The 19,931-nt window shown below is 45.7% G+C and overlaps 1 protein-coding gene across 1 annotated transcript in view; it reads left to right on the forward strand.

Annotated features, from left to right (window-relative positions):
- The window catches only part of LOC125880997 (glucagon-like peptide 2 receptor), a 63,710-nt gene extending 55,020 nt beyond the window's left edge, over positions 1-8,690 (forward strand). Inside the window, exon 13 of the mRNA XM_049563894.1 lies at positions 507-8,690. Coding sequence (XP_049419851.1) covers positions 507-875 — 369 coding nt within the window. The 3' untranslated portion in view covers positions 876-8,690. The remainder of the gene's footprint in view (positions 1-506) is intronic.
- Positions 8,691-19,931: the final 11,241 nt, after the last annotated feature.

Below are 19,931 nucleotides of genomic sequence, written 5' to 3' on the forward strand. Positions count from 1 at the left end.
TCGAACAAATGAACCTAATTTCCAGCAGTTATCTTAGGCAGAATCAGTTATATAAACCAACTGTATGATATCTGCCCAGCACCAGTTGGTAAACAGACAGAACAAGTAAATTCTTACATGTAATTAAATTACAATGAGAAAGAAAAAAATAGAAAAGAAAAATGTGATTAAATTTAGTTACTATTTAAAATATAGATTACAGAGGTGTTACATCTGAATATGTTGTTTTTTGGTAAGAAGTTAAGATGTAGAATAAAACATTCTGTTACGTTGCATTTTTTTGGCCATGCAGGAATGTCTTGTTTTGGCACAGCCTCTTTGCTAAAAGTTTTAAAGTTAAAGTGTGTGTTAGAAAAATAATTAAAAAGTAATCAAATGTAAGAAGTGATATTACTCTTAATAACGTAATTAAAATAGTTATATCACTTATTACATTTTTAAAAAGGTAACCAGTAATCTGTAACACGCTACATTTCAATGACACTTCTCTTTATACTGAAAATTAGGTCCAAGCTGAACTGAAGAAGCGCTGGCAGCTCTTCCTGTTCACCAACCACTTTCAGATCAGGAGCTGTTTTCGGAGTGTCTCCCTAAAGCACCTGTGGAAGTTCACTGGAGGGCGCCACCCACAGTGCTCCCAGCAGAGTGACTGCTACGACGAGGATGGCACCTCTGCATCACACCCGCACCTGTTTCAGGTGGCTGTACATGGAATAGATGGGGGGCTTGGAATAGGAGAGGTTAAAGGTCAGAGGATGAAGGTCTGTGGCACAACAGGGCTTGACTTTCTCACCAGGAAAAGCTTGTCCATTAGTGATGGAGAGATGACACTTGGGGAGACAATGGAAGAGATTCTGGAGGAGAGTGAGTTCTAAACAAGCTCATTAGCTTGGTCACCAGTGGGATAATGTCACATTGGCAATACTGTTACTTATTCAACCCTCCGAGACCCACCATAGAACCATTTTTAAGGGGAGAAAGCAGGTCATAGCAAGTCAAAGTTTTTCTAGTCATAAATTTGTAATAAACATTGTGTTTTGGTTAAGCATCCATTCAAACATACAAAATTTTATAGTGTAGAAGGCCTTAGAACATTATGATCAAGTATATGATGGCCGTTCTCACGTTCAATTGTGTCTTATAAATTGTTGCAGCAATTTTTGGGTTGATACCATTTGTCATACAGATATTATGCCAAATTCAGCCATAACCAAAAAGTCCCACCAAAAAACAAATGATGACACCAAGGCCTTGAACACCATGTGGGAGCAAATGCTTTGACATTTGGATATTTTGGCATTTGGATGTTGAACACCTCTGGATATTGCTAAGAAACTCTCTTATTGTCAATATACCTAGGATAGCCATACCTCTTTTGAATGTGTGTAGGTCTCTTACCTGTGACTGTAAAATTGTACAAGGCTGTGATTATCCAAGGGGTCACAATAGGTCAGTTAATACAGTAAGGTCAAGTAGGTCAAGGTCAAGCAAGTTCCAAAAAATTGTCTCACTCCAGTTAATTGCTATGTACAGATATCTGCATATATATGCAAAATCTGTCGGTGACAGGATGTGTATGATAGTTTTTAAAAGATTAGCGCAAATAAACTCCTACGCAAGAAAATTCAGTGATTACAGTAATTTAAGTAGAATATATTTATTTTGCTGTGAAAATTGAATACTGGTGTCACCAGGAGTATACTGGTTGTTCCTTTGCAAATATGGAAGTTGCCATGTGTGGACTTCTGTGTGCACTGTACTTAAAGGAATAGTTTGAATTGTTTGAAATGAGGATGCATGAGGTTCTTATCCACAGTCAATTTATTGCCTACAGTAGAAGGGCATGCCCCCAGTTTGGAAAAGCAGATAGCAAGAAGCTAACAATGTACTGCTGTGTATCGGGGACAGCAGCAAAATGTATTTTAGTCACCTAAAAAACAGTGTACCTGGGCTAAAATTGGAATATTTTCACATTTTCTGGAGCTGTTAAATCCATCTTTGCTCCCCTCAAAGCCATAAGTATGTTTTGAAGAAAACAGTTATTATATCTAAAGTCCAGTTCAGACCATTGATTTGCAATGAGACAAAACCGTTTTAGAATGTTTCACAGAAAATTTGTAGCAGTGTAAACTTTTGTGGTCTGACCTTGACTCAAGCCAGGTGATGGTGTCACCTGCAACTTAGCTGGTGAAATCACCAGTGGCTGGTTTTAGAAAGTAAAGCACATCACCTGTTTTTTTCAGCCAGTCAACTTGTAGTGAAGTCTGCTGGTTAAATCAAAATGAATGCAGAGGGCACGTTCACTTGCTGAGGCAGGTGCTCTGTCCCCTCTGAGCCCACCGTTTCTGTCCTCATGGTGTGCCGGTATGGGACAGTGGGTTGCTGCTGCTGCTCACTGTATGTGCTTATGCCCCCCCAAACACACACATTCTCACTGACTGATTAATTGGTGCTGATTATTTATATTATTGTGGCATATTTATTATAAATACAGTCCAACTGATGCTCGTTTCGTTTCTGTTTTTCCCCATTTTAACACTAAAAATACAACTGTAGCCAGTATCTCACTGTCATCATTTAGAAGCTGCAAATTATAATCAGCCACAAAATAAGCCTGAAAAGCTGGAAATCAGAATGGAAGAGAGTTGTTGCATAAAGATGATAGACCGTCCCATCTAGTTGCATTGCTGTAAACCGGCAGGTTTGAACAACATTTCAGAATGGCACATTGCAAGTAGGTGCCTGTTTCAACTAATCTTGTCGCAAATCCTTGGTCTCAACTGGGCTAAACAGCCCTCTACTGCTGCCTTGATTGAGCCAGTTGTGACTAAAGTGATGCGTGTAAGTGTGAGTGTGTGACTGGATTCAAGAGGTGTTAAACAGTCTTTTTGCCAGGGGGATGAAGGATCTCCTGAAACACTCTGTCTCTAAGCCGACTGCTGCAGCTGCTCCTCTTGCTCCAGGAGGCTGTGGAGAGGGTGTCTGCTATTGTCCATTATAGCTTTCAGTTTGTTCAATGTGCCCCTCTCCACCACAGTTCTTAGTGGGTCCAGTCTCCTGCTAAGCACTGAGCCAGCTTTTTTAACCAACTTGTCCAAACGTTTGGTGCTTTTGTCTGTCAAGCTTCTTCCCCAGTACACTGCAGCATACAAAAATGCACTGGCCACCACTGTATAATAGAACATGGTCAACATCTCCACACACACATCAAAGGACCTCAGTGTTCGCAGTAAGAACAGGTGGCTCTGCCCCCTCCTATTTGTAGGTGTGCACCACCTCAATGTCCTCCCCCTGTATGGAGACTGGTTGATGGTGTGACTTCTTTCTTCTGAAATCCACCATCCTTGTTTTGCTGTGTTCAGGTGGAGACACCACTCTTGATTGCTCTTGATACAAGCCACAATAGCTGTATCGTCAGAGTATTTTTGTATGAGGTAGGACTCTGAGTTGTACTTAAAATCCGCTGTGTAGAGTGGGAAAAGGAAGGGTGCTAAAACAGTTCCCTGTGGAGCACCAGTCCTGCTCCTGACCATACCCGCGACACAGCTTCCAAATCTGACATACTGAGGCCGCCCTGTCAGGTAGTCTGTTATCCAGGAGGTCAGGAAGCGATCTACTCCCATCCCCTCCAACCGGTCTCTCAGTATGGGGGGCTGAATAGTATTAAAAGCACTTGAAAAGTCAAGAAAAATGATCCTCACACAACATCCTGGCTCCTCCAAGTAGGTATAGGCCTGATGCAGCATGTAAAGAACCGCATCTTCCACTCCCATGTGCTCCTGACAGGCGCTTCTGGGACTTCATAATGTATGATGTTAAGGCCACCAGTCGAGAGTCATTTAACTTGGCCGGGCACTCGACTTTGGGCACCGGTACTGCACCGGGACTTTGCCTGTTTGAAGACTCCTGTTAAAGAGCCACTGAAGGGGTTCCACTAGCTGGGCTGCACAGTCTTTCAGGAGCCTTGGACACACTCCATCCAGGCCCGCAGCTTTTAACTGTACACAGTTTCCTGAGCTCCGCCCTCATCTTGTCTGCTCTAAAGGACTGTGTTAGTTGGCTGTGGGTGGTAGCTGTAGCTGCAGTAGTGGAGGAGGGGCTACTAGCAGGTGACACTGTGGAAGAGAGGATGGATGCAAGGGTAGGGTGAACACTGCCCCCTCCATCAAACCTATTAAGAAACAGGTTGAAGTTGTTGGCTTTGTCCACATCACCATCCATAACCTGGCTATTCTTCTTTGAATAGCTTGTGATGTTCCTCATTCCCTTCCACACCTCTCTGACGTTGTTCTGCTGCAGCTTACTCTCCACCTTTCTTTTGTAGTCCAGCTTTGCCTGTCTCAGTCTACCCTTCAGCTCAAGCTGAACCTCCCGGAGCCTCTCCTTGTTCCCTTTCTTGAACGCCAGATTTTTCTGGTTGAGGAGCTGCTTGCTATTATTGTAAACTGAGGGTTTATTATTGGGGAAGCAGTGTACAGTCTTTACTGGAATCACAGTGTCGCTACAGAAGTTTATATATACTGTTATATATCCACCCTCTTGTCCATGTTCATGTTGTCCTGTGGCTCCAGTAGTACAGTCCAGTCTGTACATTCAACACAGTCCCTGAGAGACTCACTGCTCTCCGGGAACCACTTCCTGACTGAGCGGGTGGTAACAGGCAACTTTAATACAAAGGGTTTTTATGTAGGCTGGAGAGAGACCAGATTATGATCTGATCTGCCAAGTGGTAGGGCAGAGGCACCGCAGGTGTCCTTGGCATTTCCATAAAACAAATCTAGTGTCTTATTCTCCCTGGTGGGCAGTCCACATACTGAACAGACCCAGTCAGATGGGAGGAGAGAGCAGTGTTGTTAAAATCCCCCATTATTGTAATGAATGCACTAGGATGCTGAGTCTGAATCCTAGCGACAGTTTCATGGATGTCGTCACACGCCACTGCTGTCACTGCCTGTGGTGGAATGTAGACAATAATGGCGACAATGTGTGAAAACTCCCGTGGTACATAAAACGGTCTAAGACCGACTTCCAACAGTTCAATATCCTGTGAGCAGATCTTGTCCTTCACCATGATATGTCCAGGATGACACCATTTATTGTTCACAAGCAGGATCATTCCCCCACCTCTTTTTTTGCCGTTCGTCTTCGCGACCCTGTCTGCTCGCACAGTAGAGAAGCCAGGTTGGTTTACACAGGAGTCAGGCACGTTGTCATTCAGCCACGTCTCCATGAAGCACATGAGACTACACTCCCTGTAGAGTCGTCGGCTCCTCACCAGTGCCAGCAGCTCTTCACATGGATAGTGAGTTTACATCCCCCATAAGGACTGATGGCGGGAAAGGCTTGTATCTCCAACTCCTAGCCTTTAGCTTAGCTCCTGCTTTGCAGCCTCTGATGGCTTCCTCAGCTCAGCCGATATCAGGTGTCTAACTCCGCAAGTGATTCCTCTCAGAGCCAGAAGGTCATCCCTCATCACATTGGAAAAATTAACAAACAAAAAAACACACTCAAACATGGCTTAAAAACAGGAGCTACTCAGACTTGCTGCCACTTTAACTGGCGTACACCATAAAAATATTATTATTATTATTATTATTCATGTGACTTTGTTGAAACGAAACTAAGCCTTTAAAACACCAGTGTCACACAATAACATATCAGTAACACACACAACTAACTGACTGAGGTAGCATTAAACGCAACCACTCCCACACTCTGCCAGGTGAAATGACTGTTTTTATTAGAGAGGTCTAGTTAGCCTGAGTGTCAGACTGAAGCTCCCAGAACCTTCAGTCTGGCATCGCCTCCATTGAAGGCGATTTACAAGGGGGAGGGAATTTGATTTTTCCCTAACCAATCAGTAGAGATCAACTACTCACCCAGAATCTGACGTCATTAGTATCCATGCCTCGGGGTTGCCGAAAACAAGCGAGCATTGCCCATTTAAAATGTCTCCATCGTTGTGCATGCCCAGCTGCATTGCCGTTAAATCCAGTTTAGCAGCTTCCTTAATTTGGTCCTCCATTAACGCGAGTAGTGGCGAAATACCTCGATAGCATCGTTAATGTGGTCTGTAGGATCTGTAGCAGTCGCCATTGTTGCTATCCTCACCAGTTACCCACCAGCGCACAGCTTGACATCAGCGTGGTGCTGATTGGCTAATCGCTAGACCCGCCCCCACCCCCGGCGTTCATTGGTCCTTCCATTGTTTGGAGGAGATAAATCGCAAATTCATTGCAGTAGGCCAGACCAGAGATGCAAGCCTACTCAGTTGAGTGGGCGGGGTCTATGGTCTGGAACCAGGCTAAGGTCTGGTGGCTTTGAAACAGAATAGATCATACCGTCAGTTCCCCTTCGGAAACAGCTATTTGATGGCAAGGTGAAACAGAGATGATATTCTGAATCTAGTGTAAACTTAAACTGATATTTTTTTAAGTGAACCATTTTTAGGTGGCTAATATGTTTTGCTGCTGCCCCTGTCCACAGCAGAACATTGCTTAGCTTCTGCAGCTGTACTCCTGCCTGCTTCCCCAAACTTGGGGCGTGTCAACCACCATCTTCTGTAGCTAATGCAATGACTATGGATAAGTGCCTCATACAACCCCACTTTGAGAAATTCATTAAAAAGAATATAAATTTAAAAAAACATCTTTTTATTATGTTTGCCAGGGGCGGCACGGTGGTGTGGTGGTTAGCACTCTCACCTCACAGCAAGAGGGTTGCCGGTTCAATCCCGGGCGTGGGAGCCCTTCTGTGCGGAGTTTGCATGTTCTCCCTGTGTCAGTGCGGGTTCTCTCCGGGCACTCCGGCTTCCTCCCACAGTCCAAAGACATGCAGACTGGGGACTAGGTTAATTGATAACTCTAAATTGTCCATAGGTGTGAATGTGAGCGTGAATGGTTGCTTTTACACAAATTAACCTCTCCTGAACCAAAATAACCAATCAGATCCACAAGGTTTCTAAAGCCCTTTTTTCCACTGCACAAAATTTCAATTCAATTTTACTTTACAGCATACGACATCCCTCTGTCCTTAGGACCCTCACAGTGGATAAGGAAAAACTCCCCCAAAAAAACCTGGGGAAAAAACGGTAGAAACCTCAGGAAGAGCAACTGAGGAGGGATCCCTCCTCCAGGACAGACAGATGTGCAATTGATGTCTTTCAAAATACAACAGCTTCTATAAGGCAATGAATATTGTGGAGGGCGTGGTCATATGCCTATAAAGTTGCGTGCTGATCTGTGAAACCCTTGAGATGTTATACACCTTTATGTGATCAGCCACACCCTCCGCAATATTCATTGCCTTATAGAAGCTCAAAGTTTTCCAACTTTTGCCAAGGGGGAACTTTAAATATTGGTCCCTAGATTATGTTCACTGAGTTTCATGCAGATTGGTCAAACTTGATGATGTAATATTCCTTCATTCGCATTCTCCCATGACCCTCTACCACTGAGCCAAATTTCACATGAATTGACCAAATCAGTCAGGAGAAAAACGTGAAACAGAGACACAGACAGACACACCCACAGAGTTTTCGTCATTATATAGTAAGATATTTACCTCTTTCAGAATATAACAACAGTTTCAGTAAAGAACTGATTTTGGGCATAAACTTAAGCTTTTAGTCACAGAGATTTATATTAAATAAAACGGGCAGAGAGTTGCAAAATGAGATTGTTGACAAGCTAGTGAATATTTTATTAATTGACACACACCAACTAGCAGCATGGGGTTGCCACTGTGAATGCACTGCTCCAAACTGGTAATGTTGAGAATTTAAATAATTCTCTGGCAAGGGAGTTTCAGGAAAATTTGGCCACTGGGTCACTCGAATTAAATTAAAACAATTATATTTTACAACTTGTAGTACATATGAATTGCATTCAACCAGTTGTATAAATCAGACTGAGTACTGAAATGAAGAATGGACCAAAATGTTTACTGTACATTGAACAATGAATGAGGCTTATAGATGTAATGTTTTTTTCATCATCGCCTTCATCATCTAAAGGCCATATTCAGATGTTATAAACACTTCTCTTTTGTTAGTGTTCTACACTTATAGCATAAACATATAATTAATTAGATACAGTTGTAGGCATTATAATGTCACTTTTCTTATTTATACCCACAGTAAACCTTACAGTGAACCTTGTACTATACAAACACAACAGCTCTGTTAAGTATTTTTTACAGATCTGTGTTTAATTAACCATGTAAAACATAACATGTTACTATGTCAGGCCACTTGGAAATATCTATATGACACAGCATCTGAACTAAAATGTGTGTATGTAAAAACCATGTATTTGTTCTCTGAATGTAGTGCAAAGACTCTTTGTGCAGCAAGCTTTACAGTTTTCTATTCATAAGAGGCTTAAAATGTATCAAATGCATTGTTGTACCGATAAAACTATCACCATTTGTACATGTAGAATCACAACAATGAATGTGCACAAATTAAACGACAGTTCACTGTTAGTACTGTCTTCGTTTTTTCATCGTATATGGACATGAGAGAATTTAATTTAACTTATTTATTTATACAGGAAAGAATTAAAAGTAACATTAGATGTGATACAGGTAAACTGGCCCGACTTAGTTAAAACTGGTTTTCAGCAGGTTCCTGTTCTGCAGCACATAAAAAACAAAATCACATTACAATACAAAACAAAAACAATCACAGAGACAACAAAACAAAAACAGCTACACAGACATTACAGAGTAGAGCACTTTTGTGGAGTGAGCAGGGTGGTGTATGACATAAAATAAGTGGCTGGAGGAGAGTCTTGTTGGGGTCTGGCTCACCAGTATTCCCCCCATCTACTGGTGAGCTCTGCCTTTTGCTCGGCGGTACAGGCAGGGCTCACCAGGCATTAGTACTCTCGCTCATGCGGAGTCAGACTGGTCTGTCCTAACTGCATTGGTTCAGGCCTCCTGGGCTGTGGCCCTGCTGCCGCAGCTAGACTGGAAGCTGCTGCTGGACCTTGAGGTTGGGGTGACAGCTGACTTCTCTGGGTCCCCTGGCATCATTCACGTTTCTGTGCCTGGATGCAGAGATCAGCTCTAAAGGCCAGCTCAACCAACCCATCCAAGGTGGATGGGGGATCATGGGACACCAGTTCATCTTTAATGTAATCTGCCAACCCATGGAGAAAGGTGTCACACAGGGCTGTAGAGGTCCACTCACTCTGGTGGGCCTGACTACGTCATTAGAGTTGTCAACCACAGTCTGATGCCCTTGGCACAGAGTCATCAGTCCTCAGCCTGCGTCTGCTCCAAAAGCCCCCATACTGAAGGCCTTGTGAAGCTCAGCAGAAAAAGGCCTGCAAAGACAAGCAGGCCAAAGTCCTCTACTCACCTTCTGCAGTTCCCCATAGGCGAGCTCTCCTCATCAGGTGGTTGATGGTGAAAGCCACCTTAGCCTCCTCAGTGGCGAAGGTGTAGGGCTGCATTGCAAACAGGACGGAGCGGTTTATCAGGAACATATTGCACCCCTCAGGCTCTCCTCACCAGGGGTTCAGGTGTGGCTCCAGGAAGTGGCACAGGTGGTGTAGGCAGGGTGGAGCAGTTGGCGGTGCCATGACTGGAGCATGGGTTAATTCCATGGCTAACTGCTGTACCTAGGTGGCTAATGCTGCTAGCATCTGCTCGTTAGCAGTCGGAGACTGGCCTCTGCTGCAGCGGTCACCATTAGAGTCTCATGGTGCTGGAGGATACTCTTAATCCTCTCAAAGTGGTTCTGCAGTGAGGAAGCATGCACTGAGTCCATTACTGGTCAGATTGTACTGGGACAAAAGCAGCACCACTGACAGAAAGGACAATTTATAATGAGCTCTGCTGCACGCCTTTGATAAAGACAAAATAAGCGGGCTGGTGAAACACCTGGGAGAGTCAATAGCTTGGCACGGAGCTGTCTGAGGAACAGATTCAGCTCTTGCCGTGACTTGCCAAAGCTAAAAGCAGGTGAGTCACTGGTGTCTGCTGGATGCACACAACGAGCAGTCAATAGTGTGCAGCGGTACCTTGAGAGAGCAGAGAGGAGGCAATGTCAGACCAGCAGAGGAATAGGAAAACATACAAAGGAAGCCAGCACACTTGTGAGGAGCTGGCTGTTGGAATGATGGCCCCGGTGAGGAATCAAATGTTGCACTCTCGTCCAAGTGTGTTGTGGGTGCACCATATAAAACAGCTGACACCTTAAATACAGTTAAAACAAATGTTTTAATGTTTATGTCTGCACACAATCTTACACACTCTTCTCTCGCTGAATACAAGTATTAACAGTCCTTATACATCTCAAACAAAATGACAATAATAATACTAACATTACTTTCACATATTACCCCGCATATGTATCTATGTATTTATCTGGTTACAGTAGCGTCAACAGGTTAGCCTGCGATGCTAATGCTAACGGCCGCATCATCTAATATACAGTTCTGTAATAAACACGCACCTGAAAGCATATCCCCAGCCCCTGCTAACACAGTAGCAAACTAATATGACCTTCAGTACTGCCAAACTCACGTTAAAGCTGCAGTAGGTAGAGAGCCTGAAAACGGTTGATTTTTGAGTCTCATTTGAGTTAGGTTTCATTCGTCTCTGCCCTGAGCCCCTCCTACCAGACGAGCACACGAGTATTTTATCCTACTTGGTTCTATTTCTCCCTCTCTGGGAGCCTCGGCTCTCCCTCACCGCGCAGCAGCCCTCCCCATCCCTCCCTCACGGCCCCGCACATACTCCTGAGCCTCGGCTCTCCCTCTCTGCGCAGCAGCCCTCCCCATCCCTCCCTCGTGGCCCTGCACATATACCCCCGAGGCTTGGCTCTCCCTCTCCACACCACAGCCCTCCCCATCCCTCCCTCGTGGCCCTGCACATATACCCCCAAGGCTCAGCTCTCCCTCTCTGCGCAGGAGCCCTCCCCATCCCTCCTTCGCGGCCCCGCACATATACCCCCAAGGCTCAGCTCTCCCTCTACGTGGAGAGCCCTCGGCTCCGCTCCCACGGCTCCGCTCCCACGGCCAACCCTCGCGCCCTCCGGCCGGGCCCAGCCCCACCTCACCCTTCCCCTCCCTCCGGGGTTCCGGGGAACCGAGTTCTGTCTTCCTTTTTTTGGGTTGTTTAGCCGTGTTGCTAAATGCTGGAATAGCTATTTTACCTGGTGCACTGTTCGCCATTGCCGCTTGCTGTCCCCTTCTGCCAGCGGCATGGGAACGCGCATATGCAGTAGAAAAAGCCAATAGGAACGCAGTGGTCTGAGCTGACCTTTGACTGGTTGATGCACATCGGCACGATACTGATTCTTTAGAGGCTAAACACAGAGCCATGGTGAGGTGCAGAAACCTATTGTTTGTCTCAGACCACTTGATTTACATTATGCTTAGAGGATATTATAAAATTTTTACTCAATTATACCAAAACAATGTTGCCTACTGGAGCTTTAAGTACAGTTAAAACAAATGTTTTAATGTTTATGTCTGCACACAATCTTACATACTCTTCTCTCGCTGAATACAAGTAATAACAATCAAGAAGAAGACGTTGACGGGCAGACAATGCTCCTGGTGAGGTGGCGACACCTACTGTCTGTTTCTAGTATTACACCCTAATTCAAGTATGAAATCATTTAACCAAGAAAAATAAATAAAAACAAGGAAAAACCAAAAACAAAATGGGTATCTGTCTGTTTTACAACTGTTTTTGAGTTTCAATTGCTATTTAACTCAGATTAACTCTTATTCAACTGTTTTTAATCTTAAATGTTAATGAACTCAGATGAACTTCTTATTTTGACTATAAATTCAGATTAGCTGTTTTTCCATATATTTCACACTCTCCCCCACTTGAAAAATGTCGTCTCGACATTTAACTACACTGGTAAATTGTTTTTACCTCTAAATCCAGAAAGACATTGCAATAAATGGGGAACATGTACTTATTAAACATAAAGGATATGACTTTTGTTTTTCTCTTTTAGCCCCATAATCACTGTGCACTGTGATTATGATTGTCTGTGACAGTGTCACTTCACATACCCATTACCCCCTTTTTCACATCACTACCAAACTATCAGTTCTTGTACTAGGTTGGGTTTCCTTCTCTAGTAGTCCTTATACCCAATACTTTATAATCCATGACACACTTCAGCCAACAGATTGTGTGTCCAGCTCTCTTCCCAAGCCAAAAACTACAGTGTATATTCTTGTAAAGGGTAAGAGTCTCTTTTCTCAGTCTTTTACTTAAACAGTCCCTGAGCTATATCAGTCTCTTACATTACCAAGGCCGCCAGTGTGTGAAGCTGGGCTGGCCAAGTGGATCATATGTGAAAGTCTGTGGTTTTCTCCTTTCTCTTTTTGGATATCCTGCTCTCTGTTCTGTTTCCTCCTGTATCTCATTGTCAGAATCCACACATTCCTCTGGATTCCCAGTGTCATCCTTGTTGTCTGCGTCCCCCAGTTCTCTCTTGTCAGCAGTCAGATTTTCATCCTGTTCCTCCTCATTTCCATGAGGCACGTGAGGCATGTCTGAAACATCAGATGTGCTCTGCGGACAGAGTTCCTGTGCTGTGGGATTCAGTGCAGATGGGTCTCGCTGTTCTGAGGATGAACAAGACAGTACTCCTGTGGGAATCTCCTCATCTGATTCCTCATCAGTGTCTGTTTGCTGGATGTGTTGTGTTGTGAGTCTCTGTTTGGTTTTACGATTGTCTCTTGTCCTTACTTGCTCTGTGCTCTGAAGTGGTTTTGTGTTTTCTGCTACAGGAAGAAAATCACATGGCAGTAACAGATTTCTGTGGAGGACTTTTGTCCTACCTTTTCCATTTTCAGGTTGGACCTCAAACACTGGGCTGTCATCTCCTTTACATCCTCTGATGATGTAGATCTCATCCTCCCAGTATGAGCGGAGTTTGCCTGACCCTCCTCTCTCCGTCAGATTCCTCACCAGGACACGGCTGCCCACATGCAACTCTGGACCAGGGCTGCCCCTGACCAAATTGGGGCCCTAAGCGAAATTTTATTTGGAGGCCCCCATCCCAAATGTATCATAGGTACAAAATGATCATACAACAACTTGCCATTTAACTTGACAACCTTTACTGGCAATAACAAATGAACTGTAGATACAGTAGTTTGGCTGTATGAGTCAAATAAAATAAAAAATTCAACCTGAAATAAATAAATAAATAAATAAATATTAAATAAAAATAACTTCAAACTGAAATGGATAAATAAATAAATCGGAGTCACAAATAGCCATCAATTACTGATCAAAAGAAAGTAACTTCCACCACCTCAATCCCCCACCCTTGATTAAACACTGAAAATAAAATAAAAGAGGGAGACAGGTTTTTCCTATTTAATCTTATTTTGTTATATTTCTCCCTCTCCCCTCTCTGGAGGCGTCCGATCTCCCTCAGCCCTCCGCCTCTCCCACCTTAATTAAACACTGAAAACAGAAATAAAATACAGAGACATTCTTTTCTATTTTCATCTTATTTAGCTATATTTCTCCCTCTCCCCTCTCTGGGAGCATCCGACCTCCCGGCCCCTCACATACCCCCGAGGCTCGGGTCTCCCCCTCCGTGGAGCCCGCCCGCCCGCCCTCCTGTCCCCGCACATACTCCTGAGGCTCTTTTGGACGACATGTCGACAACTCTTCACCTGCTGCAGCTCTGCAAGTGCCTGCCAGCGCACCCCTCTTATTGTTCAGATGTCGAGTGCTGTCAATCATTGCAGCGACGCATGGGCGGTCAGGTCTCTTCTCTCCTTCCTCGAGCTGATTCTACGCACGCCTCACGGTAGCGCATGTGCGCATCCATTGCGCATATGCGCAAATGCGTCCCCTCGCGCAAAATGTGGCCCCCCCATGGAAGATGAGGCCCTACGCACAGCGCCTGTTATGCGTTTAGGGAGGGGTGGCCCTGCTCTGGACCATAGATTTTATTGTCATATTGTCTCTTTCCCCTGTTGGCTGATTTGCCTGCATGTGTAGATGCTATCTCATAGGCTTCTGCCATCCTCTTTTTCCACTTCTCCACATAAACCTGATATGAGCCTGGTTGGTTTTCCCTCTCAATGCCAAACAGGATGTCCACGGGAAGCCGAGGTGATCTGCCAAACAACAAGAAGAATGGAGAATAGCCTGTTGCATCACTAGAGGTGCAATTGTATGCGTGGAGAACTTTGGGGAGGAAGCGTTTCCAGTCATTTTTCTGTTCTTCTGTCAGTGTTCTTAGCATGGAAAGAATTGTTTTGTTAAATCTTTCAGTCTGCCCATTCCCTTGAGGGTGATAGGGAGTGGTGTGTGATCCCTTTATACCACAGAGTTCTTTTAGACGGTGCAGCAACTGATTTTCAACTCCCTGCCCATGTCATGATGTATTTTTTTGGGAAAACCAAACCTCATAGCAAAATCATTAAATAGTTACAGCTGCTGTTTTTGCTGACTTGTTTGTGGTCGCATAAGCTTAGGCAAAGCGGGTATAATGATCAATAACCACAAGAATATATTCATAGCCCCCTTTGGACTTTTCAAGATGCCGGAAGTCCACTGAGAGTAACTCGAATGGTTGAGTGGTCTTGATACTCATCATGGGAGCTGTGGAAAAGGCTCAAGGAGTTAACCTGTTGCACCCTGCTTGCCTTTTGCACACAGTCCGCTCTCTCTTTCCTACACCCACTTACCTTTTACACACGGCCCACTCTCTCTCTCCCACACACGGCTCGGCTCTCTACACATGTAACTTGTATGGCCTTTTGTGAAGAGCAGCAGATGGACTGAAGCAGTTCCAGTCAATTGAGACAGTTTAAGTGGGTTTTTTCTTGTTGTGTGCGTCCATGACCACCAGTAAGTGTTGATTTGATTGTTATATAACATGTTACGTCGCTGTTAGCAATTTCTACAGTGTTGTTGGAACTCTAGTAGTGGTTATTTCCTACAAACTTGCATTGAGTGCATATTTTCAGTTATTTGTCCTGGTTATTTAGTCTGTTAATCTGTATTTCTGTTGTGAGACTACAGTGTAGTTCTTATTTGCACTGTTTAATTTGTGTAACTGTAGAGATAGTTTATTTGTATAATCTGATGTTGATTTCTTTGATTGTTTCTCACTTAGAACCACACACTTCCATGAGTAGCCTACAGTACCTGTGCATCTGTTCTATGCCTTGAGTTCATAATAAATCTTTAAAGGGACATTCCTGCTTTCCGTGTCCTGACTAGACACCCCATATCGTTGACTACTTTCCTGAACCACCAAAAGCTTCAATACAATTTATGGTCCTTCGAGCCGGATTTGAGTCAATGATATGGCAACCGGGAACCCTGCTTCATCATCCGTGCGGCCCAAACGCACAATGCAGCGCCCAAATTTCCTCGAAGACTATATAGTTGACTATACAGGCCGGCATAGTACAGAGCAGATGCATAGGCATGAAGAGGAAAGAGGACAGCTCAATCCAGCTAGAAGCACTTCCTCCATGCCACCTATCCAGACTGTGCACGAAGCCATTATCCACCAAGCTTTGGAGTCTGCACGACAGACAGCAGAGACAGTGTGACAACAGAGTGAAACGGCTAAGAAGCAAACAGAGCTCTTGGAGACCATTCTGCAGCAACATACCCCTCGGTCTTCAGCTCAGTCATCAAGGGGGTCATCACGGCATCAGACACCTGTCAACTCCACCCAGACAGAGTAGGTGTTTCAGTTTCCTACTGCACGTGACCTCCACCATACCCAAATTGAAGATCAGTCAAGTGTAGCTGCAGAACTAACTCACCAGCTAGGAGATTTGAAGGTCCATGAGCAACAGTGGACATTACCCCCACCTCTTAGCAGAGTCACTCACCCCCCACAGCAAGTGCTTGATCCACACCATGACCTCCAAGCTATCAAGCAGGAGAATGTACAGGATCCAGTTTTGTATCCTCAGCCCAGCCATCCCAGTGGGCCACCCCCGGGCCTCCAGAAGCTAGTACGCTTGTCAAGAACTGGATCAGCAGGCTGTTTACTGTCATCCTACCCTATCCCACATAGCCCTGACGATGCAGCTTCATTTAGCAAGTATGAACAAAGTAAGGAGTCTCAACTGAGGTACCCACCTCCATTGCAAACCGCGCCTCTGCCTTTCCTCCCACCAGTTGCTCCACCTGTGCTACAACCTGCATACCCACCACCAGACTGGGTGACACGCACACCTGCACTTCAGCCTGCACCACATCCTTCTCCTCACCATATGCCACAGCCTGTGCACCAGTCAACACATCAGCCCCCTTATTTGGCCCCCCACCTTTACCAAGGGCATCCTTTATCCTTATCTCCCTACAGCGTATCAGCATGCACCTCCTAATGTAGAAGGCCCAATATTTCCGGATTTCAACAAAGAAGACAGAGCTCAATACATAGAGCTACGACTTTCACTCAGCATCCTTCTGCATCCTTCGCAGTCTGAGCATTATAAGTATGCCATCCTGTTGAAGCATATCAAGGTGCCACACACCCATCGCCTAGTGCTAGCTCACGTAGAGTCGCGCATGCCCTACTCTTAAGCCCTAAAGGCGCTGGATGAGCGCTATGGACATCCATATCAGTGTGCACTGAAGGAGATAGAGGATATGGAACTTCTACCACCCATCAGAGATGATAAGGCTCTTGATGAGTTTGCCATCAGAGTGCAGTCGCTGGTCGGGATGCAGCAGGCTCCCCAAGCATCAGCAAGAGAGGTTTCGTCGTCAACAATACAGGAAGGATCCTGACAAGATGAAGCTGTCCCTCATTGACTTCTCTGAGTAGCTGAAGGCAGAAGTCAGATGCCTGGATATTGAGTCCTCCCTTCAAGCTCACAATGAGAAGGACAGGAAAGACTCCAAGCAGTCCAAGTCTAAGGTAAAGGTCACTACAGTAATGCATGGGACAGACAGCCCCAAAGACCCTCCTTCTGACATGCCCGTCAAAGTATCTCCTCCTGTCCCGCCCCAAGGTAAGGGTAAAATATACTGCCCCTACTGTGAGTAAGAACATTACCTCAGCCAATGTGAGCGCTTCACTAAGCTGACCAAAGGGGAGATAGTGGACTGGATCAAAGCCAAGAGAAGGTGTCGGAGATGTGGTCGTTCTCACCTAGCTTCTGCCTGCGACCTGAAGAAGCCCTGTCGACTTTTTAAGTCCAAACACCTCTCCGTCCTGCACGAGGTCAACCAGAGGAGTGAGAATGAACCAACTCTCAAATCGACAGCCGAGACTGACTACCTGGATCAGCCAAACAGATATAGCCAAGTGCTTCTTAAGATCGTTCGAGTTGACCTGCATTACCAGGATAGAGTGTTCAACACATATGCAGTGCCGGAAGATGGTTCGGAGAGAACCTCAGCAGCATGACGCCTGGGAATAAAGGGTCAAGCCGAAGACCTTGCTCTCCGTACTATCCGCCAGGATTTCAAGACACTGCCAGGCTCAAGAGTCTCCTTCACCATTTCCCCAGCATCCCAGCCACGTAAGAGGTTCCCCATACGAGGTGCCTTCACAGGTGAACACCTTGGCCTGTCTCAGTACAGCTACCCAATTTCTCAGCTCCAGAAGAAGTACCGTCACCTACAAGGCTTGGCAATCCTGCCCATAGATGGAGCTCAGCCAACCCTCCTAATTGGTTCAGACCATGCCAATCTGATCGTTCCAACCGAGCCAGTGCACCTGGGCCCCCCTGGTGGCCCGGCAGCAGTTAAGACTAACCTGGGCTGGACACTCCAAAGTCCAATGAAGTACTTGCAGCAACAGCTTCTGACCTTCTCATCGGCCGGGAACAGCGGAGGCTGGTAGCCGTTGGTGCACTGGAAGGATGAGAGGGCTGTGGCAGCCAAGGGAAGAGTATTGTGGGTGTATTCCACCCAGGTGAGGTGGTCACTCCAGGTGGCCTTGTTCTGGGAGACGAGGCATCGGAGGCAAGTCTCGAGCTCCTGGTTGAGGCGTTAAGTCTGACCATTGGACTGCGGGTGGTAGCCAGAGGACATGCTGACGGTGGCGCCGAGGAGCTGGCAAATCTCCTTCCAAAAACGCGAGACAAACTGTGGTCCTCTGTCTGAAACAATATCACTGGGGAAACCATGGATCCTGAAGACATGATTCATCATGACCTCTGCTGTCTCCTTAGCAGTGGGTAACTTGGGGAATGAAATGCACCATTTTAGAGAAGCGGTCAACCACTGTCAGGATGGTCGTGTTACCTCTTGAAAGTGGCAGTCCGGTCACAAAGTCCACGGAGATGTGGGACCATGGCCATTGAGGAACAGGCAGCGGGTGAAGCAGGCCCATTTGGGCCCGAGGCGAGGTCTTATGTTGGGCACATACTGGACAGGCCGACAAATACTCGGAGACCGCCTTCTCCATGGCCAGCCACCAGAACTGCTGCTTGATCACGTACATGGTTCGCTTGACACCTGGATGGTATGTGAGCATGGACGTGTGAGCCCAGTGGATTACCTTGGAGCGTAATGACACAGGGACAAACAAACGGTTATGTGGACACCCACTAGGTGCCGGAGTCACAAAATTTGCCTGCTTCACATCAGATTCTGTCTGCCATGAAACCGCTCCAACCACACAGTTCAGTGGAAGGATTGTTTCAGGTTCTTTGGCAATAGGTTCAGGGTCATAAATGCAGGACAGAGCATCTGGTTTAGTATTTTGTGAGCCTGGTCGAAAAGATAGTGTGAAGTTGAACCTGTTAAAGAACAGGGTCCATCTGGCCTGACGTGAATTGAGTCTCTTAGCTTTCCTGATATATTCCAGGTTCCTATGGTCTGTCCACACTAAAAAAGGTTGCTCTGCCCCCTCCAACCAGTGCCTCCACTCTTCAAGCGCTGCCTTGACAGCCAACAGTTCTTTGTTTCCCACATCATAATTTCTTTCTGCAGGAGTCAACTTACGCAACAGATAGGTGCAGGGGTGCATCCTGTTGTCCTTGGCGGACCTCTGGGACAAGACCGCCCCAATGCCCTCGTTGGACGCGTCAACCTCAACCACAAACTGCCGCTGGGGGTCAGGAACAGTGAGTACCGGTGCTGTGGTGAACCTTTCCTTGAGGCACTGGAAAGCTGTCTCGGCCTGGGGGGTCCACTGAAAAGGTGCCTTGGAAGAGGTGAGTGCATGCAGGGGTGCGGCAACAGAACTTAAGTTACGAATAAAAGTAAAAGTAAAAGTTGGCAAACCCCAGGAACTGCTGTACTTTTTCCTGCTGTCCAGAGTTGGCCAATTGGCCACAGCACTGACCTTTTTGTACCTGGTTGGCAGTGACGATGTAGCCCAGGAAAGAGACAGTAGCTGCATAAAAGTCACATTTTTCAGCTTTGACATAAAGTTGGTTCTCCAACAGCTTCAGAAGGACTGGGCGAACATGAACTGTATGAGTCTCAGTATCTGGTGAGAAAATCAGAATATCGTCGAGGTACACAAACATAAAAACATTCAAAAACTCTCTCAAAACATCATTCACAAATGTCTGAAAAACAGCTGGAGCATTGCAAAGTCCAAAAGGCATGACAAGGTACTCATAATGTCCACTGAGAGTGTTAAAACCTGTCTTCCATTCATCTCCTTCTTCCTGACGAGGTGATAAGCATTTCTCAGATCTAGCTTGGTGAAGACTGTGGCTGTTTGGAGCACTTCAAAAGCAGAGGAGATTAACGGGATTGGGTAACGGTTCTTTACCATAATGTCATTTAAGGGGCTATAGTCAATGCATGGCCTGAGAGAGCCATCCTTCTTACCCACAAAAAAGAAGCCTGCACCAGCTGGAGAGGAGGACAGACGGATTATTCCAGCCTTCAGTGATGAGGTGATGTACTCGTCCATGGCTGCTCTCTCCGGCCCAGAGATGGAGTAGAGGCACCCCTTGGGGGTGGGCGTGCCAGGTAGCAGGTCAATGGCACAG

The sequence above is a fragment of the Epinephelus fuscoguttatus genome, linkage group LG20 (assembly GCF_011397635.1).
Source record: "Epinephelus fuscoguttatus linkage group LG20, E.fuscoguttatus.final_Chr_v1".
Classification (NCBI taxonomy): Eukaryota; Metazoa; Chordata; class Actinopteri; order Perciformes; family Serranidae; genus Epinephelus; species Epinephelus fuscoguttatus.